General features: G+C 38.4%; 1 protein-coding gene across 2 annotated transcripts; it reads left to right on the forward strand.

Moving 5' to 3' along the window:
* Window positions 1-110: 110 nt before the first annotated feature.
* On the forward strand, window positions 111-27691 carry LOC311301668 (uncharacterized protein). 2 transcript variants are annotated; one of them, XM_084426943.1, is made up of 7 exons: window positions 111-268; window positions 17055-17387; window positions 17485-17817; window positions 17999-18118; window positions 18341-18400; window positions 27011-27090; window positions 27202-27691. In XM_084426943.1, the coding sequence occupies exons 1-6, from the start codon at window positions 208-210 to the stop codon at window positions 27055-27057; spliced, it is 954 nt and encodes a 317-aa protein (XP_084283069.1). In that variant the 5' UTR covers window positions 111-207; the 3' UTR covers window positions 27058-27090; window positions 27202-27691. The 2 variants fall into 2 exon arrangements, with proteins under 2 accessions (XP_084283069.1, XP_084283070.1); XM_084426944.1 differs by having other exon boundaries at window positions 18029-18118.

Here is a 27691-nt window from a genome sequence, read left to right on the forward strand (position 1 = left end):
AGCAATAATGATTATTTTGGGAGACATGGATGAGCTTTGATTGGTGGTTCCCATCATGCACTGCAACATTAGGCTTTATGTTTATTTCACCAGTGATGGTTGGCTGGTCAGATGAGAGGAAGTTAATAACCACATGAGGAGCTGATGATGTTTAAAGGAGGAGCTATAACTATATATAATGAAGAGGAGGACTGACAGAAACAGAAAATGGCTGATAAGTGTGATCTGTGTGTGCTGGGACTGATCATTCTCTCTTCACTTCTCACAGGTAAAGAAATCTGTATTTTCTCTAAAGACATTTAGTGGAATTAGTCTGGAAAGAGTTCATTTGAACATGCTCAGTTTATTCTTGCACACATTCACGTTGTGTTGATCTCAGAGTTGTGTATTGATACACACAGATCATACTGTATTATTCCTGATACTGGACATAGTGTCACTCAAACATCTGATGATGAAGAATTATCTTCATATTAAGAGTGTGTCAGTGATTTGAACAGCTCTCTGATAAAGACTAATAGTTTATTCTGGAGAGTGTGTTGTTTGCTTTAAGTCAGGAAAAATACTATGATTTAAAACTTCTGCTTTTTATCCTGGTGTGTTTTATGTTTCATTTATTAATACACTGTAAAAAATTCACCCGTATATTTACAGTAAAATACTGGCAGCTGTGGTTCCAGCCATTTACCATAATTCTACCATTTCAATACAGTTTCAAATTGTACTTGCAGCAATGGTCACAGCAATAATTCTACAATACATAAAAAAAAACATAATACATTATTAACATTTCTAGTCTATGTAGTATATAATGTATACCGACATATCAAACTATTTTTCACAAGATGTAGAGAAAATAAAGAAGAACTAGATTATGGTACATCATCTTCTATTTATTAAAACACAAGCAAAAAAATGGCCATTTACAAATTGTCTGAAACTGACCCAAACTGAATCTCAGCATAAATACAAACAGTAAGTTAAAAAGTTAAATAGCACTTGCTTTAACAAACACAAATCCTTTAACTCTCTGGTGTTCTTCGGTCACTTTTGACCACAAAGATAACAAGTGACTCCCAGAGGGTTAAAGAATTTGTCCAAAAATGTAATTCTCATGATTCTTTTACCCTGATACAATCCCAGATGTGCACAACTGCCTTTCTTCAGCAAACACAAACATTTTTAGAAAGAAATTCAAAATCTTTAGATGCATACCATGAAACTGAAAGACAATCATTTGGAAAGTCCAAAAGTAGTGCATGAATCTGATCAATTAATATCTTATGTAGCAAAACAATAGGTGTCAACAAAACAAATAAAGATTTAACAAAAAAGCTCTTCCTGTCTGCACTAAATTCATTGTGTAGCTGTGCAACGCAAGTATGTTGGCATGTTAAAGTGTGTAGAAAACGATGCTTTGATTGCAAACAGAAGAATGAACTTCACATGAATATTCTGATATTTCAAACGGTATCAGAGCCCTGGTCAGAAGCACTAGTTTAAAGTAGAGAATGTTTTACTTGTTGATTTGTTTCTTACAATAATCACAATGCTGGAACCCATTTTCTTGCATAGTATGGATCCATGTAGGAAGCTTGAATTTCCTACAGATTAAATATATGCATTTCTATTCTGTTGAAGAAAGTCATATACACCTTGGATGGCATCTGGGAAAATAAATAATGAGAATCTTTATTTTTTAAATGATGCTGCATTATATTGTTTAAAATTATGATAACAGTTTTAAGAGGATAAATCAATGTCTAATAGAAAAGTGTACATTGCCCAGCCCAATGAGAGGAACTAGTGAGTGAATTAACTTTAAGAGACCAAAAAAAAAAAAAAAAACCAGCCAACACGTTACACCCTCTTTGGATAGATCTGGCAAGACGACTGTCGAAACTGGTCAACACACCCAGTTCTAAGAAAAAAAAAGAAAAAAAATGTTAGTGCTTATATATAGCATATGGCAAACAAACGATACTTATAAATAACATTGCACACACTTTTAAATTAAACATAAAATTAACTGTTTAGTAGATGAACATAATTAGAAACTTAAAGTGTAAATTGCAGGTTACATTTTTCACGGAGATAATGCAATGTGCTTATTAAACAAAGATAAGAGCCGCCCACCATTGTTTTGTATGTTTTTTTATACCAAAATGCTGAATATAATATGAAAAGTTGGTACTTTTTACAGTGGTTTTAAGCACTCCCTCTCCCTTTCACTAGGCAGGGTGTGACGTCATATGAGGGACTCCAAGCCTAGAGTTACCGTTAGTCTAACGGCAAGTAGGCTAGCAGTTATACTGGAGACCTAGCTAGCAAAATTGGTTAACTATTGTGTTTGTGCGGGATGTACGAATACATCAAAAACAGGGCAGAGGCTCTGCAAGTTTCAGGCAGATTTTACTGCTGCCTCCGTGACAAAGTCAGCCGTCATATGCGGCGAACACTTCACTGCTTTAGACTATGACCCTGGAGACATGCGTCAGTTCAGTATGGGTTTTAAACGCCAGGTACGACTCATTTCCGATGCAATTCCTTCACGTCATTCCCATTCCTGCTCCTCTGCCTGTCCTGTCCTGTTTATATGTTTTTTTTAGATTCAGAAGTGATGAATGAAATAACTAAATTGTAAACGTACTCGTGTGTGCTGGCTTCAAGAGGACCGTGATCCTGCCTGAAATGAGAGTAAGCTATTCGCAAAACAAACGGGTTCAGGCAGCATGCGTCAAAACCAGGATGCTGCGTGAGGCACGTCAGATCTGCCGGTCACGGGTCGAGCTGCTCCACTAAACTCCAAAACGTGTTCACCTCACGGCAGTTCATCACCCAGTTACTGTAAAAAACATGCTACCTTTGAAGAAACCCCAATAAATGTTATTTTAACACATTTTAAGACAGAAATGTTTAAAAATATACATATTGAGCTCTTTTTACGAGAGCACCACGGCACATGCATGGCCTTGCCATAACTGAGTAATTTCCTCTTGACCGCTTACACCATCAATATGCGTTGGCAAAGATGTTTTCAGTTATGAATTCTTTTGACTTCTTTCCAGAAATCATTTGAATTATTTTTTTGCAGTTTCCTTGCAAGTGATTCAGACCTCATTGTGTTTTCATTCCTCTTTATGAAACGTAGGGCATATTTAAAATGTGCATTTGCCCGTTTCTTATATTCAAATAAGGGACCATGTTTATGTCTATACTCAGCCCAAGCTTTAAAAGCCCTTTTAGCCTCCGCATGAAACTCTTCCACATATTCATTTACACCTGGCTTGGCTTTGTTCATCTTGGTCTTGTACAGAGTCCTACTTGATCACCCACAATAAAAAAGCAGGTGGAAGCCTGATCTTGAATAAATGACACAGGCCAACCTGTTGAGATATTCATCTTCATTCTGGGAACTCTCATGGGGTGTATAGATGTTCAGGATGATGAATGTTTTTCCACCATAACTGAACTCAATTCCTATAGCCCAGTAAGCATTCAGTCTGATCAAACTTGTTGTGCCATAGTACGTCAATGCCGCCAGGTATTCTGCCATGAACTAATCCAGCGCTCAAGTCAGTGGCAGATTCACCCGCCCTATAGATGTCTTTATGTGGGGAGTTCAGTCTTTCCAAATCCTGCTAAGCTAAAAAAAAGTCTCTTGAACACCCAGTACATCACATAATAATAATAATAATTCATTACATTTATATAGTGCTTTTCTCTGCACTCAAAGCAATTTACATGGGAGGGGGGATCTCCTCAACCACCACCAATGTGCAATATCCACCTGGATGATGCGACGGCAGCCATATTGCGCCAGAACACCCACCACACACCAGCTTACTGGTGGAGAGGAGACAGAGTGATGAAGCCAATCAGTATATATGGGGATGATTAGAAGGCCATGATGGACAGAGGACAAGGGGCGAATTTGGCCAGGATGCCGGGGTTACACCCCTACTCTTTTTCGAAGGACATCCTGGGATTTTTTGTGACCACAGAGAGTCAGGACCTCGGTTTTACGTCTCATCCGAAGGAGGGTGCTCTTTTGGCAGTATAGTGTCCCCATCACTACACTGTGACGTTAGGATCCACACAGACCACAGGGTGAGCGCCCCCTGCTGGCCTCACTAACACCTCTTCCAGCAGCAACCTGGTTTTCCCAGGAGTCTCCCATGCAGGTACTAACCAGGCTCAGCCCTGCTTAGCTTCAGTGGGAGACCAGTCTTGGGCTACAGGGTGATATGGCTGCTGGCCCAGCAACATGTCTCCAATACTTTATCCACCACAGAACGGCGTGATTTATTTCGGTTTATCGGCTGCTGTTCTCATGTAGAGCTACCCAAGTTCTCGCTCACACTGGCCTGAGCTTCCAGGGCCATTGCTGCCAAATCCGACAGGTGGAAGTTCATCCAGGTAGTGTGATACAAACCTGGGAATGTTTTCACCGCACTCATTAAGCACTTTCAGACAGTCCTTAAGGTTGTTAACCCTCTGGGGACCAAAAACGTTCCGGCGCGTTTTGTTCGTTTTTTTTTAGCAATGAAAAATAAACGCTAAATGCTCTGTTAATTTTGATCTTTCATTTTCGTGTAATACATCAATCGATGCTGTTCAGTTTCTATTTTTTTTCTGTATACTCACAATAAAAATAAAGTGTTTTGCTTTTTGACAAATAAAGAAAAATTAACATGATGCGATTTCTGCCTTCTCTCTGTCAGTAAACTCCCATTTGAAACGCGTTGGAAAATGATCTATAACTCCGCGAAAATTCAGTCAAACAGGCAAACAGACCCACGGGCATAAAGCTTGAGATCGCAGCTGTTAAATGAAGTCACTTATATAAAAAACAAATATTATCAGCTTCTGTAATCTGTATAAAAAGAGAGTGACTCCAGTCAACCTCATTACGAGATGATTCACAGTAATGTGACCACTCCCCGGAGAGCGCGTGCTATTCAAATGCAAATTCTGAGAACTATTTCAGAGCTGTGAAACGCCCCCACATCAGCTGTAAACAAAGCGTGTCGCGATCGAGTGAGGCATAATATAGCCAACCTTATGGAGAAAAGATTCCTCAGAACAGTGCTGATATGAGGAGCAATATCTCCTGATATGAGGAGCAGATCCCGCTGAGGAGTGAGGTAGGCTGTTTTCTTTTCTCAAGTGAGGAATAACGTTATGGAATAACGTTAGTGTAGGCCTATGTAAACCGCAAAAAGATGAATCGCATTTCTATAATATGACTCGCCTTTCTGTGAGATGAATGAAGGGGACATATTTGTAAAGACTGTTTAGCCTAAATATGAATCGCGCGTCTGTGTGTGAAAGAATAAACTGCTTTGCTATAGCCTACTGAGATGAGTAAAAATCGACTGAAATATGTTGAAATAAAATATCTAACGTTATATATATTTATTACATGGCTTGGCTGAATTCCAATGTAGAATGCGGTCTATTATTTCTTGATAACAGACCGCTGCGAAGTATAACAGACCGTTGCCATGAAAAACAGCGCGTTGCTATGGACGCGGAACGGACTATTTTCTTTGGCGGAAGCAATACAATCGTTTTTAAATCAATAAACTCCTTTTTAAATCAATAATTTGTGTCAAATTATTTATTTATTTTGTAGGTAGCCATGTAATAAGCGGGATAATGTATAGTGAGCCGGTTGTTATAGTGAATAACAACCCCTTCAGGCTGATTCAAGATCCCTCCGCTTCGCGTCGGGATCCCGTTCAGCCTGTCGGGGTTGTTATTCACTATAACAACCGGCTCACTATACATTATCCCTTACATATATATATATATATATATATATTAGTGGTGGGCCGTTATCGGCGTTAACGCGCTGCGTTAACGCGAGACTCTTATCGCGCGATAAAAAAAATATCGCCGTTAATCTATTCCCCAAATTGGGTTGGGAGATGGCTCTACTACACAAGCTATGATGACGCAATCTACCCGCGGCCGCGAGGTAAACCCGGCTGCAACGCATTTTCGTCGTCATCTTAAGTAAACACGACTGAAAGTGAAAGCTGCAACATCCATTATTTGGACTTGGTTCGGATTTAAGCCGTCCGACAAACAGCAGCAAACTATCCGAGTGTGTGGGGTAACGGTTCGGTAAGTTAACACACGACTAATCCGTTCTACCACCTCAAATTCAAAACGAAACTGAAACTGATATCACTGAATACCAGCGCGCGCGTATTATTCTCAATCCAATTAACACATAATCTCTGTCTACGCCCGATTTTAAGAATCGTTGTTGTGTTTCTTTTTAACTGAAAAGACATCAGTTAGACAATATTATAACTTTAAATTTGGGGTTTCATAAGCTCAAAGCTATAATAAACATTAGACCTACTTAAGATCTCTGCAGCTAGTGTACTTAAATTTTATTTATCTGCAAAATTATGTTGTATACTTACAGTTTTGCACAATATATGTTCTCAAAACTACATATACCCTTTAAAAAAAAATTAGCAGTTGTTTAGCAGGGTCTGTGTAACCTGTTCTGTAATGGTTTTATTATAATATACTGTATATCGTTATCGCAAGAGGCTGCAATGTATATCAAAATATAGATTTTAGGCCATATCGCCCATCCCTAATTGATAGCCTATAGTAGTTGATAATAACATAGGCCTATGTTGCCTACGGACGGTAACAGTACAGAAGTAACCTTTTACAGTCTATGAGTAGAACAGCTTTCTCAAGCAGTTTGTGATGCATTTTGGAAACAGTTCCTGAGATGAGCCCCTAGTCTAATGCGCCACCTGGCTTGAGAAACCCGTTCTCAAAGACTTAGCCTACTTGTATAGTCATTATTTGGGTAGCACACATATTCTGAATGCCTTCGGCAGAATTCAAATGAGCCATTTTAATCTAGATTAATCTAGATTAATTTCAAAATGAATCTAGATTAATCTAGATTAAAAAAATTAATCTATGCCCACCTCTAATATATATATATATATATATATATATATATATATAAATACTATTTTTGTCAAAAATAAAGTCATAGACTAAGATGTTAGATGTTCCAATGTTGGCTATATTCAAACTAATGAATACATAGATAAAATGTAGGCCTACAATCTTTTTTTTTTTTTTTTTTTTTTTACAAAGAAAGAGTACACTTGAAATATTGTTGAAATTGTAATTATTGTTGTAATTGTAACATTTTTAATAAAATAGCAAAACATATTTACAAGAGAGATGTAAGCGAAATCTTAAATGGTCAATATAAGTCTAAATACACCTTTTGTCCTTGTATTGTGGTTCAGTCAGTGTCACACCTGAGTGAATGGCTCATTATGCAGAGAGGGTGGGACACTGTAATCTAATGTGTAAACTACTCCTCCTTCACACATATTGGCTTTGCAAGCAAAACCTGTTTTACACCATTTAAATCAATGTAATTTTTTTGTGAACGATAAAGCAAGACTATTTTCAGATAATTTTGAAGCTAGAACTCAAAGGGAGAACATCCATTAGTCAAAAGTCTTGTGGACACATATTTAATATGTGTTTTGTGGTCTTAATTCAGCAACTTTCATTTTAATTTTTTCCAATAACCACGCATAAACATTATTCTCTTAAAAATACAAACATCTGCATACACGTTGCCCGCATATTATGGTAGCCCTGTTTGTGCTATATAGAGTGAATTTACACCTTAGCCATTAACATGTTTATAAATAACTGAAAAAAGCACAAATGTCAAGGCATGTCAGAACATCTCAAGGACCCCAAAAACAGCTTGGTCCCCAGAGGGTTAATGTCCTTCTGAGAGCCTTTATGTTTGATGCAGCGTATTGTAGTCGTACACATTAAAAATCAAAGTCGTATTAATAAAAATCAAAGATTTTGTACAAGGGCAAGCAGCAGCTCTAGCACGTACCGCCACACCCGTCGCCATCTTTCTTTATTTTTTATAAAATTATATATATATATATATATATATAAAATGGTTAGTTCCAGTCCTTGATTCTGATTGATTCATTTTGACGGCAATGAACTTCAAAAGCTCACCCTCCACTATCACTTGCCAAATAGCAACATTATTAATTAATTAATGCATTTTAATTAAAAAATGTTATATATATATATACACATTTACACACACACACACATAGCCTATATATATATATATATATATATATATATATACCAGTCCTTGATTCTGATTGGTCAAGTGTTTTATCCACGATAAACATGGTTATGACCACTTCACCCAATGGTTCTATGTATCACTACACAACACCCCTAGCAACCACTCTTAGCAACGCAAACATATGTTCTCATTGATATTGATCATTGATAAGCTTGTAGAGTATTGTGAGAGATGAGAAGTGAGTGTACCTGCATTTACAGTAGATATAGCATCTTCCTTCAGGTCAGTCCTATATTCATAATAAATCAAATCAAATCAAATCAAATCAAGTATATTTGTATAGCGCTTTTCACAATACAGATTGTATCAAAGCAGCTTCACAGTATTAAATTAAAATAAAATAATACAACAAAGTTTGTTTCTAGTGGAATTTATTGATTGATAGAATAAACTTGAATATCCCCAAAATATCCCCAACTGAGCAAGCCAAATGCAACAGTGGCAAGGAACCGAAAAAACTCCATCAAGCAGAGATGGGACCAAGTCACACATGTGCAAGTCTCAAGTAAGTCTCAAGTCTTAACCTTCAAGTCTCAATTAAGTCCCAAGTATTTTTTTCTTGGGCAAGTCAAGTCAAGTCAAGTCACAGGCTATGTCAAGTCAAGTCAAGTCAAGTCCTGTAGTAGGCCAAGTCAAGTCCAAGTCAAGTCACCTTATTATTGTAATTTTACCTGCAGAATCTGATCTAAATAAAGTGAAAAGACAAGACAAGAAGAAAGCCTTAAGTTTTCAAAAAAGCATTAGACATGTGACCCACTATTCTGCTTCATAAGGACCATGTTGACAATATGACATGACGTGGTTTAATGTAGCCTAAACAATGATTACCAAATTTCTCTCTCATAACCACTGAAAACGGGTAAAAAAATCTAACCAAAAGTCAAATTATTATGGACGTTATCTGACATTAAGCGTTTCTGTTTCACATTTTGAGCAGGGCAGCGGAGCGGCTGTGGGTTGACTCCCCACGGTTCTCATGGGCTTTATATACAAGTCCTAACGTGAAAAAGCTTTATGGTTTAATGTACCTAAACAACGATTTAGGGGGGTTTGGGGGGATGTAAAAAAATGTATTGCATCACAATAAGTGTATTGTGATTGTGAAAACATTTTAGTAACTAAACTGAATTTTATTAGGTTTAGTGACAACATGTTACAATGGTTACATGGTACAATTTCTGGTAAGCTATGCTTTTTTATTATTTCAGTTCAATTCAATTCTTGTGATTTGATTTAATATTGACTCATGTGGATAAATATTAGGTAGGCTACACAAGGTAGGCATTAATTTTTCTCAAGAAAAAAAACAACTCACCTAATGTAAACATACAGAGAGCCCTATCAGCTGGCAGTATTATTTAAGGTTAAAAATAACTCAAATACATATAATGCGTTTTTTTTTTATTAATAACAACTTTATTTAATGATATAAATAAAAATAAATAAGTAATATAGTACACATATTTAGCAAAATACTCTCTATAGCTCTTTTTTTCTAGCCAACTAATGTGCTATAGCCCATGTTATGGTCATCAAATGGCTTTCCTGAGGTAGCCTAAATGTTATGTGACATAATTGTTCTCCAGCTGTTTTATTGACCCATTTGTTTGATTGATTGGTCGATATTATGTATGAGGAATATACATTTTGGTAAGTTGCACTGTATCTTTCAGTGTTTATTCGTGTTTATTTACTATTAGGTTGTAGAGATGATCGGTTCACGTGCCGCTAGGGATCTGTCGCGTCACATTTACAAGCGCCAAAACGCTATTTTTTGTTTGAATTTCATAATAATAGTGACAGAATCTGAGAGTTGAGATTTTTTTATATCATAACTAACCTGCTCTGTCTAGTCTGTCGGTATCCGTGTTCTCTTTGCTTCGCAATTTTTCTGTGCGTGAGAAAATGGATGTGTGGCGTGAGAGCGTGTGAAAAGCGTCAACCGCGTGAGTCTCACTGTGAATGCGTGAGAGTTGGCAGCTCTGTGTTCGTCTTTTGCCATCTTGTGAATAATAGGGGTTATGCGGAACGCCCAACGTTTGAACCGGAAAACAGGTATAAGCATTTCCGGTTTTCACTGCTGTACGCATCTGCAGCGGTTGGTGATCTCTGGGGTAACTTATTTTTCGCTTTTTTAGAATACAATTCTTATTTCTGTTTTAATTCAAATGTCACGAATGCTTAAGTATCAGAAAAAATTTTTTTATAAAAAAAATAAAAATGCAGTCTTCATTGATTGTTTTAATCGTCTGCAAGCAAATATAAAAGGTTAAACTACTGATAGCATACAAGTCTAAACTAACTTACTGATAGTTAGCTAACTGTACATCGGGTGCCATTAGCAAAAGCTACATATACTAACTTACATACCTTCATAATCATGAATAAATGAGGAGGTGTAAAAACTTTAATCCTTTATCTAACGGAGTACTCGGGGCTCTGGACGTCCGTTTGGCAATACGATGTACATCTGAAATGGATAGAATGGGTAGCTCCTGTAAACACCGGCTATAAAAGGTCGCCATTCCTACGCTGTGTTTACCTCAGTAGCTGACGACCGGAAGTAGTTATACCCATTTTGTAGAATCCGGAAGTATGTTCCGCATTCCGCATCGGTACCCCTCCGGCTGACATGTTGATGTGATATCTGATCTAAGTGGGCGTGGTGTGCGTAAGGTACGAGAGGGCATGACTGATGATAGTGTCGTGATCCAGTCATGACAACGCTATTCTCAGCCTGCGCTCCAGCTGGGTAATCAACTTTATTTAAAAAAATTATTTATATATTTTATATTCAAACTGAAAACATGATGTGATTAACACTCAAGTCATTCAAGTCATCATGTCTCAAGTCAAGTCCCGAGTCTTTAACTTCCAAGTCCGAGTCAAGTCTCAAGTATTTTATTTTTTGTCAAGTCAAGTCACAAGTCATAAAAATAGCGACTCGAGTCGACTCGAGTCCAAGTCACCAAGTCACAAGTCCCCATGTCTGCCATCAAGTGACCTAATGGTGTCCTAAAACTCCATCAGGTGACCTAATGGAGAAAAAAAAACCTAATGGAGAACCCAGGCTCAGTCGGGGGCCAGTTCTCCTCTGGCATTTATGAACTAGAGGCCGGATTGTAGTTTGAACTGTGAGATTAACAATATTATATGAATGCCTGGCCGAAAAGATGCGTCTTTAATCTAGTTTTAAACTGGGAGAGCGAATCCGAGCAACGAACAGTATCAGGAAGACTATTCCAGAGTTTCGGAGCCAAATGTGAAAATGCTCTCCCTCCTTTGGTTGATCTGGATATCCTAGGTATGGCCAAAAGCCTCGAATGTATTGATCTTAAAGAGCGCGATGGATTATAGGGTGATAGAAGATCCGTTAAATAGACTGGAGCTAAGCCGTTTAGGGCTTTATAAGTCAGTAGCAATACCTTATAATTAATACGGAACTTTATAGGTAGCCAATGTAGTGATGATAAAATCGGTGTTATATGATCATATTTTCTTGATCTAGTAAGAACTCTAGCAGCTGCATTTTGGACTAACTGTAGCTTGTTTATTGAGGATGCAGGACAACCGGCTAATAAAGCATTACAGTAATCTAGTCTCGAGGTCATGAATGCATTAACTAACTTTTCTGCATCAGAAACTGATAGCATATTACGTAGCTTAGCAATGTTTCTAAGGTGGAAAAAGGCTGTTTTTGTAACATACGAAATATGATTTTCAAAAGACAGGTTACAATCGAGTATAACACCCAGGTCTTTTACTGTAGAGGATAAAGTAACAGGACATCCTACGATGTCAAAGTTGTATTGTGAGAGGTTCTGTGGGCGTTTTTTTTAACCGATAAGTATTACCTCTGTCTTGTCTGGATTTAATAAAAGAAAATTACGCGTCATCCAATCTTTTATATCTTTAACACACTCTGTCAATTTGGATAATTTAGCGTTTTCATCCGGCCGTGATGAAATATAGATTTGAGTGTCATCAGCATAGCAATGAAAACTAATTCCATGTTTCCTTATAATATTTCCAAGTGGCATCATATATATTGAGAATAATAGAGGGCCTAACACAGATCCCTGCGGCACTCCATAGTTTACTGGAATTATGATCGATTTTTTCTCCATTTAAATAGACAAAATGATAGCGGTCAGATAAGTATGATCTAAACCAGCTTAATGCTTGTCCTTGAACACCAGTATAATTTTGTAGTTGATCTAAGAGTATTGTGTGATCTATAGTATCGAACGCAGCACTTAGATCAAGTAAAACTAGTATTGAGATACAGCCTTGGTCAGGAGCTAAAGGTAAATCATTTGTGATTTTAACGAGCGCAGTTTCAGTGCTATGATGCGGCCTGAATTCTGACTGAAACTTTTCATAGATATCATTTTCTTGCAAGAAAGAGCCCAGTTGAATGGACACAACTTTTTCTAGTATTTTAGACATAAAAGGTAGATTTGAAATGGGTCTATAATTTGCTAGATTATGTGGATCTAATTGTGGTTTCTTAATGAGAGGTTTTATAACTGCCAGTTTAAATGTTCCTGGAACATGACCTAAAGATAAAGATGAGTTAATAATATTGAGGAGAGGCTCTTCCACTACAGGTAACACTTCCTTCAGTAGTTTAGTTGGTATAGGATCTAATAAACATGTTGTTGTTTTAGATGAAGTGATAAGTTTATTTAACTCTTTTTGTTCTATAGTTGTAAAGCACTGTAATTGTTCTTGCGGGGGGATAATTGAGGCTGAATTATAAGGTGCAATTGAACGTTTACAATTGTGGTTCTGATGTTTTCTATTTTCTCAGTGAAGAAGTTAATGAAATTATTACTACTAAACTGTAACGGGATATTTTGTTCGGGTGACGTCTGTTTATTTGTTAGTCTAGCCACGGTGTTAAATAAAAACCTAGGATTGTTTTGGTTGTTTTCTATTAGTTTGCGGAGGTGCTCAGCCCTGGCTGCTTTAAGGGCCTTTTTATAACGTGACATACTGTCTTTCCATGCGATTCTAAAGACCTCTAAATTAGTTTGTTTCCATTTACGCTCTAAATTACGAGTTTCTCTCTTGATAACATGCGTAGTATTATTGTACCATGGTGCTTTAATTTTCTCTCTGACCTTTTTTAATTTAATGGGTGCAACAACATCCAATGTTCTAGAGAGAATGGTGCTCATAGTGCTAGTTAATTCCTCAAGTTCATCTGTTTGTTTGGGTTCACTGAGCAGCTGAGACAGATCCGATAAGCTATTTGAGAAATTATCTATGGTGGATGGAAGGATTGTTCTGCCTGGTCGATAACGTGGCGCCGCATGACATATTACAGCAGTACGTAATATGCAAGTTACCAAGAAATGGTCAGTGACATCATCACTTTGTGGAATGATGTCTATATCGGTTGGATCGGTTCCATATGATATAATTAAATTGAGTGTGTGATTAAGACGATGAGTTGGTCCGGTGACGTTTTGCTTGACCCCAAAGGAGTTTAATAAATCTATAAACGCAGCCCCTAACGCATCATTTGAATTATCTATGTGTATGTTAAAATCTCCAACAATTAATGCTTTATCGACATTGACTAATAGGTCTGAGAGAAAATCTGCAAACTCTTTTAGGAAATCAGCGTAAGGCCCAGGCGGTCTATATACGGTAGCCAAGGCTAGAGATAATATGGATTTTTTTTCTAACATCTAAGAGCGTAACATTTAGTTCAAGTACTTCAAACTAAATAAACTTATAACCCGTTTTCTGAGTAACATTGAGAATATCTCTATAGATTGTTGCAACACCGCCGCCACGACCAATCAGACGGGGCTCGTGCTTATAGGAGTATCCAGATGGAGTAGACTCATTTAAACCGAAATAATCATTTGGTTTAAGCCAGGTTTCAGTTAGGCAAAGTACATCGAAGCTATTATCTGTGACTATTTCATTTACAATAACTACCTTAGGTGTGAGTGATCTAATGTTTAGAAGACCTAGCTTTAAAAATTGTTTTTGTTTACTAATAGCAACATTTTCTGTTTTAATAACAATTCGATTTTTCCTAGATCCTGCAGTAGATTTATTATTTGATCTCACTAAACGAGGAATAGACACAATTTCTATGCAATGTTCTACACTAGTATTTATATCATTTAAATTGGTGCAGGAGAGACTATGATTTGAACTTTTGGTTACTAGTCATTTAATGGTATTTAACATTTTGGAGATGTTATCCGACAGAAGATCCACTCCGAATCTGCTTGGGTGTAAGCCATCAGCACGGTAAAGTCTAGGACGCTCCCAAAACAGATTCCAATTATTTACAAAGAGCAGTTTCTGCTCATTGCACCATGACGTTAACCATTCATTTAGCGCGAATAGTCTACTAAACTTTTCATGTCCTAGACGGTACGTGGGAAGCGGTCCTGACACAATGATTGTTATATCAGGCGATGTGCTGCGTACCGTATCGATCAGATTCCTGAAGTCTTTCTTCAGAACCTCCGTCTGGTGCAGCCTGATGTCGTTCACTCCCGCGTGCAAGACCACAGTTCCGACGCGCTCGTCACCGTTCAGAATCTCGGGTACGCGAGCGGCGATTTCAGAAACACGAGCACCAGGAAAGCAGTGACTGTGCACCTTACTTTTACCTAACGTAGCGTGTACGTGCCGAACGATGGAATCGCCGATGATCACAGCATCGCGTTCGTTTTCGCGAAGATGTTCGTTGTAAGTGAGTTTAAAGGGAAGAATTATAAATCAAATCGATAGAGCTCCAAAGACAACAACGCGTTCAGCGACGCATTCGAATTCCAGAAGTGAATTTAATAATAAATCTGTTTGAATGTCCGCTGCGATATCTTGTCCTTTTTACTGTTAAGGGGTTTTCCAGTGACACTAGTCATTTATCAGTTGTGTCTTGCTTCTCTGTGTTCACAAGTTTGAATCCTAAAAGTCATCTCTACTGCCTGACTCACTCATAAAGACAGTCTTTGCCGCCATCTAATGGCGAAATAATGTATGTAACTTCTGCTGCTGTTCACGGTCAAGGACTATTTTACCAGCGGAAAGAAGGCTTTTAGTGATTTTACTTCATGAAAGTTGCATAGATACATATTCTTCGGCTTTGATATTTGCATTCTGTGTTAACCGTTTTATAAAAGCAATAAGGCACTTGAGGCAGCACTGGCAACACTGGTCAGCGCAAGATGACGCCAGATGTGCTAATACGCATAGTGAAGTGTGCCATTGGCTTCTGTGCATCAGATGTCATGTCACTTAATGTTAATACCACTGTCGTGTGGCCACGACATAAGGATGACATTACCTCGAAAACATGATGAAATTTTTATTTTCCTCATCTACACATATCAGTGGGCAGTGGCATACATTATTTGTCAAGGAGATAACAGATTCTGAAATGCTGCAATGAATGATCCACACAACAAAATGGAAATGCAGAATGTTTATGCTTATTGTTGACAATACACAATCACATATTCAAAACGGGAATGGCCTTAAATGAGAAATGATTTAATGATTAGTTTGCATAGATATTACAATCAAATGCCAATGCAATGCTTTTGTGTCCAGAGGCATAATGAGCAATTAGTATGAGCATCAAAGATTAGTTTCAGAAACTTTTTTTTTTTTAACTAAACGAATCAATGTTTTTGGACTAATCTGTTCATTTAATGGTTCAATTGCTCACTCATGAAGGCATTCACTTGCTTAGCCACCTACTGGGTTAATGATGCAAGTTACACAAACACAAACACTACAGTGAAAAGTCCCAGTGCTGACTGGTGAAATATTACATATTCGAGGACCATATTCACATTAATATTTATACAATACTTCTAATATTATTATTACTATATACAATACTATTGCTCATTTCTTGGACTGGGCAAATGTCTATTGTCCATTTATGTATGAACTGACTGTTTGTTCTTTACTGTTATTGTGAAGCGTCCTTGAGCTTGGGAAAGGCGCTATATAAATTAAACATTATTATTATTATTGTTATTATGGCATTATATTTATTAGGTGCTTGTGTTGTTAAATTGAGCTTATATTTTCCACAGTAATTAGCAGAGAACATATGTGTTAAATAGGAATACACTAATAATGTTAATTACTGCTCTTCCTTTCTCATCTCCAGATTGTTTCTGTTACTGGTTTAATACTTTTATCGTACACAGTTGTTTGGTTTAGCTACTTACATCTCGAAGGCCAGACTCACACTATATGACCGTTCACTGAAAGCGTGTCGTGAAGCGTCGCGCTCGGCTCGCAGCTTCTGTGAACATAAAGCCCTAAAACCTCATTTGATTCGATTTTTTTCTTCTCGCCTGGGAAAACAAACGAGCGTTGCGACGGTGTCACTCTTTATTTGGGTGCACTTTTCGCGCTTCTACAATTAAAATAACAAACGTCCCAGACAGCAACATAGTGTCAGCCCAGATCCGGCCCAAGTGGAATCCATGTGTGTACCAGATGTGGGCCGGATCTGGGCCAACACTATGTTGCTGTCTGGGGTGAGAGCGCAAACATGTGAACGGCCTCTAAAGCAGCTCAGATGAGGCAATATGCAATATCATTGCAGCACCAAAGAAGAGTTAATATTAGGCAATTATTTCACAAACTTCATTATATGCACTTCGAAAAATTAGAGGTTCGGACCTCCGAGACCTCAGTGGTGAGTACGGCCCTGTGTGTCAGTGATTTGAACAGCTCTCTGATAAAGACTAATACTTTATTCTGGAGAGTGTGTTGTTTGCTTTAAGTGAGAATAAAACTTCTGCTTTTTATGTTTATGTTTTCATTTATTATATCATAATGATCACTGAGATATATTGTGTTTCAGGAACCAGTGGACTGGATCATGTGTTCATCAGTTCTGGTGAAAATGTCTCTCTGTCCTGTTATAATACTCTTTCTGGCTGCGAATCACTATGGGTCTACATTAGCTACGTTAAAGGTTCAGAAGGAGTTATACTTAATAAAGAGATAAAGAATAAAGACTCAGAGAGACATGAGAGACTGAGTCTGGAGTCTGACTGCTCTCTGAACATCAAGAACGTCACAGGAGAAGATTCTGGATCTTACAACTGCCGACAATATGTGAATTACAGAGGACAAGGACCTGATGCACGTGTTGATGCAGTTGATGCACATTTTTTTCTGCATGTTCTTCATGGTAAGTTTATGATTATGTGGTCAATTTAAAAAGGGCAGATTCTCCCTTTAAACTCAGATGATGATTGAAGAGTCCGTGATTTGTGTCTTGTGTTCAGTTTCAGTGTCTCCATCATCTTCATCATCATCATCATCATCCTCACAGACTGAGATCAGTCCAGGCCGCTCTGTGACTCTCTCCTGTCAGGTGTATACTCTATACTCCTGTGATGCTTGGGTCAGTTCTGCGGGATTAGAGCTGTTGTGGGTGAATCAGGCTGGTGTTGATCTGAAGACAGACTCCAGATATCAGATATTATTCTCATCAGATCTCTGTATCCTCACTCTGACTACAACACTCCTGAATGAAGATGACAACAGAGAGTGGAGATGTCAGCTTACTCGCAGAAATCATCTCGAGACCTCAGTCAGATACACTGTCAAGTATTCAGGTGAGAAACAACACTGTAAAATATGATGTTAATTCGGTTTAAAATTATACAGTAACGCATTAATACAGTAATACAGTAATACAGTACAGTCTCTTCTCAACTACTGCCCCTGTAAACTGTGATGATGAACACAAACTGCATGTCATGATCGATATGAACATATGATGTTAATGTCCTATAGATGATGCGTCTGAACATTCATCTTCTGCAGCTCCAGTCGCTTCACCAACACTGATTCCAGTCAGAAGCTCAAACTCTGAGAAGACATCCAGCCGAACTACAGCAGCAGCTCCTACACAAGGTTCATGATCACATGATCACTGTATAAATAGATTTTATTTTTGGTGAATGGCGATAGTCATTCTCCTCCTGACAGCTTGAGAGTGAAGTAAGAAGATAATAGATGACAGACTCGTGCACATATTCATCATTTCTGTGATGTGAAGCTCCAGTATTATGTGATGATGATGTTGTGTATATGTGGCATTATGTGTTGAACTGAACTAACAGACGTGATCCACAGATCCAGCTGATACAGCATCAGAAACTGGAGTCAGTGTGACTGCTGGATCATTATACAGAGGTACGACACGTTCATTTATACTGACAGCTTTATAACATTAACCCCCTGAGGTCGGCGGTATCGCCGGCGATACCAGCTCGCTTTTTTTTATCAGTGTAAAAGAAACTCATAAATACTCTGTTGACTTTGATTTTCCATAGGAGTTTCATACATCAATCGATCCTGTTAAGTGTGTATTATTTTTGTGTATACTCACAATAAAAACAAAGTGTTGTGCTTTTTGCCAAATAAAGAAAAATAAACGTGATGCGAGTTCTGCCTTCTCTGCCAGTGAAGTCCATTCTGAAACGCGTCCGAAAATGAACAATAACTCAGCGAATACTCAGTCAAACAGGCAAACAGACATACAGGCATGAAGCTTGAATTCTCTTCTTTTAAATGAAGTAATTTATATAAAAAACAAATATTCTCATCTTGTGAAATCTGTATTAAAAGAGAGCGATTCCAGTCGACCTCATTACAACTAATTCAAATGTAATGTGACTCCGCCTACGGATAGCGCGCGCTATTCAAACGCAAATGAATGAGGCAATCCGCACAATCCTGTGAACGCCCCCATATCAGCTCGAGAAACACACGTTTATTCAGATCATTACTTGTTTAAACCGTCTCGCAGCGCTGTGAGGAATAACAATAATGAAAAAAGTACCTCAGAAGTGCGGGTATATCGAGGAGCGAGCTGAGGAATACTGGAAGTTTTTTTTTCTTCTCTCGTGAATCGGGTTTCCGTTTGTGATGAATGAACGGCAGAGATGCGCGCTGTTTACCACAGATCGCAAAAAGACAGTTTAAATTTAAATCGCGTGTGTGAATGAATGATGATGTTTTAGCAAACTGTATTGCCGTACTGAGTTGAGTAAAAATCGACAGAAATATGTTGAAATAAAATGTAGGCTATTTGTATAAGCAACGTTTTAAACTGAAAATTAACATTTATATGCCCTAATATTTCATAAAAACAACGTTACAGTCAAGCGTTTCTGTTTGTGTATGAATGTTTCGGTTTTAGCAATCTGTATTGCTACACTCAGTAAATATCGACTAAAATATGTTGAAATAAAATGTATTTGTATAAGCAACGTATTAAACTGCAAATTAAGATTTATATTTCTTATAATAAAAATGAAAGACCTATGTTACAGACATATGAAAGACAACATTTCGTTGATTAGTTTTGGATAGATTATACATTTTTAATGTAAAATATCTACCACCTCAAATAAGCTTTTGTTTGCCAATATTTGCTTATGTTAAATATAATGGGCCCTATTTTAACGATCTGAAACGCAAGTGTCAAAGCGCAAAGCGCAAGTAACTTTGTGGGCGGGTCTTGGCGCTGTTGCTATTTTCCCGGCGGGATAAATGACACTTGCGCCAGACGCAAATCTAAAATGGGTTGGTCTGAAGTAGCTTCATTATTCATAGGTGTGGTTTGGGCGTAACGTGAAATAAACCAATCAGAGCGTCATCTCACATTCCCTTTAAGAGCAGGCGCCCTTGTTCTAAAGCGGATTCGTATTCTAACGGCGGATTTGCCAGGCGCGCGCCAGGCGCGGTTCACAGCCAAGGAGAGCAACGCTCTCGTCAGGGACGTTGGGGATGGAGAAACCCACCCAAATTAACTTCGGTTAAAAAGGCGTATGATAATTTGGGTAAATGTGTAAGCTAGATGTATGTTTTTATAATAAATTGTCTATCTATCTATCTATCTATCTATCTATCTATCGTAATAATGTATGATTTGCAAAAATGAAAACTGCTGCTTCTGTGTAGATGAGATAATCAAAGTGTATGCACGTTGTGCACACGCTACATTGATTATGGCCAAGCATGCGCCCTTAAAATAGCATATGAATAACATGCGCAACGCGCCACAGACTTTAAACTATTTTTTCCTGGTTTGTGGCGCAATTGTTTTCTAAACATGCAAAATAGCATGAAGGAACATTTGCGCCGGGACACGCCTCCTTTTTTGCGCTGAACCGCCCAGGGAGCGCAAGTTCATTCCCTAGTTTAGCGACGTGCTTCTGTGGAGGGAAAAGCGCGCTTTGCGCGGGTGCAAAATAGGAATGAAACATGCGTCGGTGTACAAAGTCAATTGCGCTGGGTGCAAGATAGGGCCCATTATGTTTTGTCAAAAATAAAGTTATCAAATAATCAATCAAATCCTTAACTTTGAAATATGTATGATAAAATGTATACTTTAGTTTTTACAAAGAAAGATTACACTTGAATTGTTGTTGTAATTGTAACCTTTTTAATAAAAAAAAATATATTTACAAGGTAGATGTAAACAAACTATTAAAAGGTAAATATAAGCCTTTTCTTTAAATAACTTTTATTGTGTTTTATTATTGACAAATTTGGGGAGAGGATAAATATTCCAAAACTGAAAATACAGTATGAGAATTAACTGCACAATGTTTTCCTTGGATATTATAGGCCAAATTGCAAGCACAATATGTGGAAAAATAAAAAAGAATTGAGATGCTTCCAACTGTTGCTCTTGCATTCTTGTGGCTCAGTGACTCACCTGAATGAATGGCTCATTAAGTATGCGGGCCCCACTGTCTCCTAAGGTGTGAACCACTACATATACATGACCGTTGACGCCCACTCCGCATATGGCCTTTCCAAACAGAAAGTGCTTTACAAAATTCAAATCAATGTATTGTGTTATGTGAATGATAAGGCAGGGTGATTTTCACTTCATTTTGAAGAAAAAACACTAGGTGATGACATCTTTTAGACAAAAGTCTTATTGGCACATATTTAGAATGTGTTTTATGGCCTTATTTCAGAAACTTTAGTTTTTAGTTTTTGCCAATAACCATGCATAAACATTATTCTCTCAAAAATGCAGACATGTACATTCTTGTTGCTCACATTTCATGGTAGCCCTGTTTGTGCTTAATAGTGTGTAATTTTTTTTTGCCATTAATATGTTTATAAGCAACTGAAAAAAGCAAAACATGTCAGGGCATGTCAGAACATCTCAAGGACCCCAAAAACACCTTAGACCCCAGAGGGTTAAATATGAATCGTGAATACAAAGAAAGATTACACTGGAAATATTGTTACAATTTTAAATGTTGTTGTAATTGTTTAACCTTAAAACCTTAAAACCTTAAAAAAAAAAAAAAAAAAAATATATATATATATATATATATATATATATATATATATATATATATATATATATATATATATAGAAGGATAGATGTAAACAAAATCTTAAAAGGTCATTATAAGCCTTCTCTTTAAATAATTGTATTATGCTTTATTAGTGACACATTTGGGAAGAGAATATATTCCAAATGTGAAAATACAGGATGAGAACAATTAACTGCACAATTACTAGAAATGTTTACCTTGGATATTGTACAATTTGCAAGCACAACAACTGTGAACCAGTTATATATTGTCCTTGCATACTTGTGGCTCGTGTCTGAATGAAAGGCTCATTACTTGTGGCTTGTGGCTGAATGAAAGGCTCATTACGTATGCAGCCTCATTATGCAGGCCCCATTGTCTCTGCAGGTGTGAATCACGCCCACCCGCATATGGCCTTTCCAAACAAAAAGTGTTTTACAAGATTTAAATCAATGTATTGTGTTATGTAAATGATTAGGCAGGATGATTTTCACATAATTTTGAAGAAAAAATTCTAGGCAACGACGTCCATTAGTCAAAAGTCTTATTTACATATATTTAGAATGTGTTTTATGGCCTTATTTCAGAAACTTTAGTTTTTTGTTTTTTAAAAAAACATGCATAAACATTATTCTCTCAAAAATACAAACATGTACATGCAAGTTGTTCACATATTATGGTAGCCCTGTTTGTGCTAAATAGAGTGAATTTATCCAATCCAATCCAATCCACCTTTATTTATAAAGCACCTTAAAAACAACACTGTTGACCAAAGTGCTGAACACAGTCTATAAATAAACAATAACATACAACAAAGACACAATAAAAATAAAAAATAAAACAATAAATAACAATAAAAATAAATGCAACAGTAATACAAAACTGAAAGTCAACAATCAAACTGAGTTAAAAGCCAAAGAAAATAAATGAGTTTTAAGACGGGATTTAAAAACAGGAAGAGACTCAGTCAGTCTGATGTGCAAAGGCAGCTCATTCCAGAGTCTCGGAGCTGCCACGGCAAACGCTCGGTCACCTCTTAATTTTCGTTTTGTCTTAGGGACGACCAGCAGTGCCTGGTCAGCTGACCGCAGCGAACGAAAGGGGGTGTAGGGCACGAGCAGATCAGACAGGTACTGGGGGGCCAGGCCATGTAGACATTTAAAAACAAATGAAAGAATTTTAAAATCAGTGCGAAAGTGCACAGGGAGCCAGTGGAGGGATTGGAGAATGGGTGAGATATGGTCAAATTTTCGAGTTCCAGTTAAAAGACGAGCAGCTGCATTTTGGACTAATCGTGCCATAAGTGATTTGCTAAGACCAGTGTAAAGTGCATTACAATAATCTAAACGAGTGGTGATAAAAGCATGGATTAAAATTTCAAAATCAGGTCGAGATAAAACCGGTTTTACTTTGACCAGTTGCCTAAGCTGGAAGAAGCTGGTCTTCACCACTGCACTAATCTGGGCATCCAGTTTTAAACGACCGTCCAACTTAACTCCCAGATTTGTAACCACAGGGCTAATGTCTCTGGTTAGACAACCCAGGTCAACAGGAACCGCAGCAGCTGAGTCACTAGGAGCAAATAACACAAACTCAGTTTTGTTTTCATTTAAATACAAAAAATTCATAGCCATCCATGCTTTCACCTCATTCAGACACTCCAAAAGGGTTTTTGACTGACTCAGCGGCACATATATTTGGCAATCGTCAGCATAAAGATGAAACGAAACATTGTGACTTCTAAGAATTGACCCAAGAGGCAGCAGGTACATTGAAAAAAGTAGCGGCCCAAGGACAGACCCTTGAGGAACTCCACACGACAAAGAAGCCGAAGAGGACACAGCATCACTGACCTGAACTGAAAAACTTCTGCCTTCCAAATAGGACATAATCCAGGCTAAGGCCAACCCCTTAATGCCCACACAGTTCTCCAGTCGAGACAATAAAATTTGGTGGTCGACTGTATCGAACGCAGCCGTAAGGTCTAATAGCAGCAGAGCAACAGTATCACCAGAGTCCGAAGCCAGAAGAATGTCGTTGAAAACCCTCAGCAGAGCTGTCTCAGTGCTGTGGGCTGACTTAAACCCAGACTGAAAAATTTCAGTTATACAATTGTCATTCAAAAATGTGCTCAGCTGCAGATAAACAACTTTCTCCATAATTTTGGAAAGCAAAGGGAGCTTAGAAATCGGCCGATAATTAGAGAGCTCAAGTCGGTCCAGACCAGGTTTCTTTAACAAGGGTTGAACAACTGCATGCTTAAAACTCATTGGTACTACTCCAGTAATTAAACTGACATTAACAATTTCAAGTATGCAGGGCGCCACTGTAGGAAAAACCTCTTTAAAAAGACGAGGGGGAATCACATCATTGGGGGAGCCATTGATCTTCATTTGACCAATAATCTTTTCTAAAATTTACACCTTTGCCATTAATAGGTTTATAAGACCCTCTGGGGTCTAAGGTGTTTTTGGGGTCCTTGAGATGTTCTGACATGCCCTGACATTTTTGCTTTTTTCAGTTGCTTATAAACATATTAATGGCAAAAAAAAAATTACACACTATTTAGCACAAACAGGGCTACCATGAAATGTGAGCAACAATAATGTACATGTCTGCATTTTTGAGAGAATAATGTTTATGCATGGTTATTGAAAAAACTAAAAACTAAAGTTTCTGAAATAAGGCCATAAAACACATTCGATACCCCTGAGGGTTAATGAAGCCTCAGACTTCAAATAAAAACAAAAAATGTACAATGCCATTACATCTGCATTGAAAATAAAAAATACAAATAATGAAATGTCACTGGCTACAAAAACCCCAAATTACACAAACTTGTAATTATAAAATATATAGTTACTATAGACTATAACTTACTATTCAAATACAATGTGAGCTAATTTAAAAGTGCAGTAGGAAAGCCTTATAAAACTAATGTAACGTAAACAAATTAGCTCAAATGATATACCGTATTTTCCGGACTATAAGTCGCACTTTTTTTCATAGTTTGGCTGGTCCTGCGACTTATATTCAGGTGCGACTTATATATCAAATTAATTCAGACTGAGATGAACCAAGAGAAAACATTACCGTCTACAGCCGCGAGAGGGCGCTCTAGTTGGCGGAGTTATTCAGAAGCGACACCATATGAAGAAAATTCAGTGGATTCAGTGATGTGGAATGAGATCGCGGGGGCTTAATGAACTTGTTTACTGGTAACTTGCTTGTTGGACTCACTGGCTTATGTTAATTTAGCCTATTCAGCCTCCCAGGTATATGTTCTTTATGCTATTGTGTAGCAGAATAACTGTTAATGTGTTGCGTTAACATACCGGACACCTTCTCAGCCTGTTGTTCTGTGTGCTACTGTGTAGTTGAATAACTTGCCTTTCCAGATTAAATGTCTGTTCTTGGTCTTGGATTTTGTGAAATAAATTTCTAAATAAATGCGACTTATACTCCAGTGCGACTTATATATGTTTTTTTCCTCTTCATAACGCATTTTTTGACTGATGCGACTTATACTCCGGAGCGACTTATAGTCCGGAAAATACGGTACAGGGAATTTTAATAATTAATCAGGAATATGATTAATATATATATATTTTATATTACAGTTACCTTAAAATTATTGAAGCTGAAAAATAGATAAATTGAACATATCAATATTTCATTCTTCAGATCAATTATCCTGATATCTTTTACTGGAAATTAATGTAATTATCAAACAGTTGCTTGGCCCGCAAACGACCGTAAGATTAACTTATCAATGTCACATGCCTGTCCTGTCTCGTGTAGCACATGTGGTTTTTGTGTTCCTGTCACTGTTTGACCCCACCCTCCTTGTTATCTCATTATTGGTTTCATTTGCCCCACCTGTTGTTCCTCATTACCTGCCTGATTTGTCCCTTTTATAAGTTCCTTTGTGTTTGCAGTCTGTGTCGGATCGTTGTCTTGTACACGTCTCCTGTTCCCCCGTGACCCTGTTTGGTATGTTCATTTTTGAAGTTGTGGTTGTTTTGTATTTAGTTATGTTTTCCCCCTCGTGGGTTTTGTTTTGTGTTTAGTGTTTCTTTTTGTAATAAATATCGTTTTTTCCCTTTGCATTTTGAGTCCTCACCTAGTTTCTTTAGATTTACGTGACATAACGATCCGAACCATGTCGAGGACTCCGCAAGGGGTTTCACGTCACCCACCAGCCCCCTCTGTTGCGTGCCCCCAATACGAACGTATTATTCGTTTTCAGGCACTTAGTTCCCTCCGCCAGCAAGGGGCTGATTTGAGGAAATTTGCGGCCGAATTCCTTAGAGCGGCGGAGGGCCTACAACTGAACGAGGGGCCTCTTAAGGACCTTTTCTTTTATGCACTCGATGAGCCCATGGACTGGTTACTTAGGAGGGCGTATGAAAGAAGTACCTTTGAGGCAATGGTGGAGGGTCTCGCTCGCTTGCAGGAGCGAGAGGCCAGGAAGAGGGTCCCAGTTCCGGTGACCTCAGTGCCGGTGGTCCCGAGTCCAGTGGTCCCAGTTCCGGTGGTCCCGAGTCCAGTGGTCCCAGTTCCAGTGGCCCCAGTTCCAGTGGTCTCGAAACGGAGGAGGAAGAGGAAGACTCCCTCCGTGACTGTTCCGGTGGCCTCAGTTCCGGTGGTCCCGAGTCCGGTGGTCCCTGTTCCGGTGGTCCCTGTTCCGGTGGTCCCTGTTCCGGTGGTCCCTGTTCCAGTGATCCTGCTCGCACTGCCTGCACCACCTCAGCGATCCGTCACGTCTGCCCAGCCAGAGACTGTTCACGCCACGTCTGACGGGCCTGTGTCTTCGGACAAGATGGCCGTTACAGAGACTGTTCACGTCACATCTGCCGAGCCTGTGTCTTCAGACAAGATGGCCGATGCCGAGCCTGTTCACGTCACATCTGCCAAGCCAGAGACTGTTCACGTCACATCTGCCAAGCCAGAGACTGTTCACGTCACATCTGCCGAGCCTGTGTCTTCGGACAAGATGGCCGCCACAGAGTCTGTTCACGTCACGTCTGCCGAGCCTGTGTCTTCAGACAAGATGGCCGCCGCCGAGAGTGTTCACGTCACGCCTGACGAGCCTGTGTCTTCGGACATGATGGCTGCCGCCGAGCCTGTTCACGTCACGTCTGCCGAGCCTGTGTCTTCAGACAAGTTGGCCGCTGCCGAGAGTGTTCACGTCACGTCTGCCGAGCCTGTGTTCCCTGACAAGATGGCCGCCGTCAAGCCTGTGTCTGTTCCTGAGCCAGTGGTGTCTGTTCCTTAGACGCTTTTTTGTGCTGACGGCCCTTGGTTGGACGGCCGTTCTGGACTTTTCCCGAACACAGATTGCCAGTCCACCCCTGTCAGTCAGTCTGTAAATGCTTTATCAATAACTGTTGATAGTTGAATACCCTTGACTTCAGTCATGTACAGTTTCTCTTCTTCCTCTCATGTTTCCTGCAGTGATTGTGATTATTGTTGAGATCGCAGTTTTGCTACTCCTACTGTGATTCTTCTTCAGATCATCTGTGCAAGAAGAGCTGGTGAGTTTTGAGCCACACACAATCTGATGATTCACACTCATCTGATCTGGAACAATCTGCAATCATGATAAAAACACATACGAGAGGTCAGTCAATGCTTTTATTTTGCAGGGAGGAAGGACTCGAAGCACCCAGAGGAAATAGAGATGCCGACAATATTAGAATAAAATACTGATGAGTTTAGAGCCAATCTGCAGCAATATTTACAATAGCAAAAACTTACAGAGGATTGGTCATTGTTTTATTTTCTTCTTCTCAGAAAACAGAGAAAAAACTCTGATATAATCAAGTTTAATCAAGTTTAGATTAAAATGTATTTTTACATAAAAAAAGCCAGATTTATTTTCATTTATAGTGATTTTATGGATATATTTTCCTACAGTGTTGAAAGTCATTCTCTTGCGCTTCATATGTAAACTGCTTTAAATATAATATTAATACAGTAATGGACAGACTCAGACTGTATAATCTCTCTCTGTTCTGTGTGATGGAGCTGATTTGAGGATTCTTGGATCTTGTCTGTTCATTCCTGTTTTTAGCATCTTTTTTCATTTTGAATGATTGCTATACTTTTCTTAATAAAACCTCTGCAGTTGTGTTT

This window comes from Rutilus rutilus (genome assembly GCF_951802725.1).
Source record: "Rutilus rutilus genome assembly, chromosome: 1".
Taxonomy (NCBI): domain Eukaryota; kingdom Metazoa; phylum Chordata; class Actinopteri; order Cypriniformes; family Leuciscidae; genus Rutilus; species Rutilus rutilus.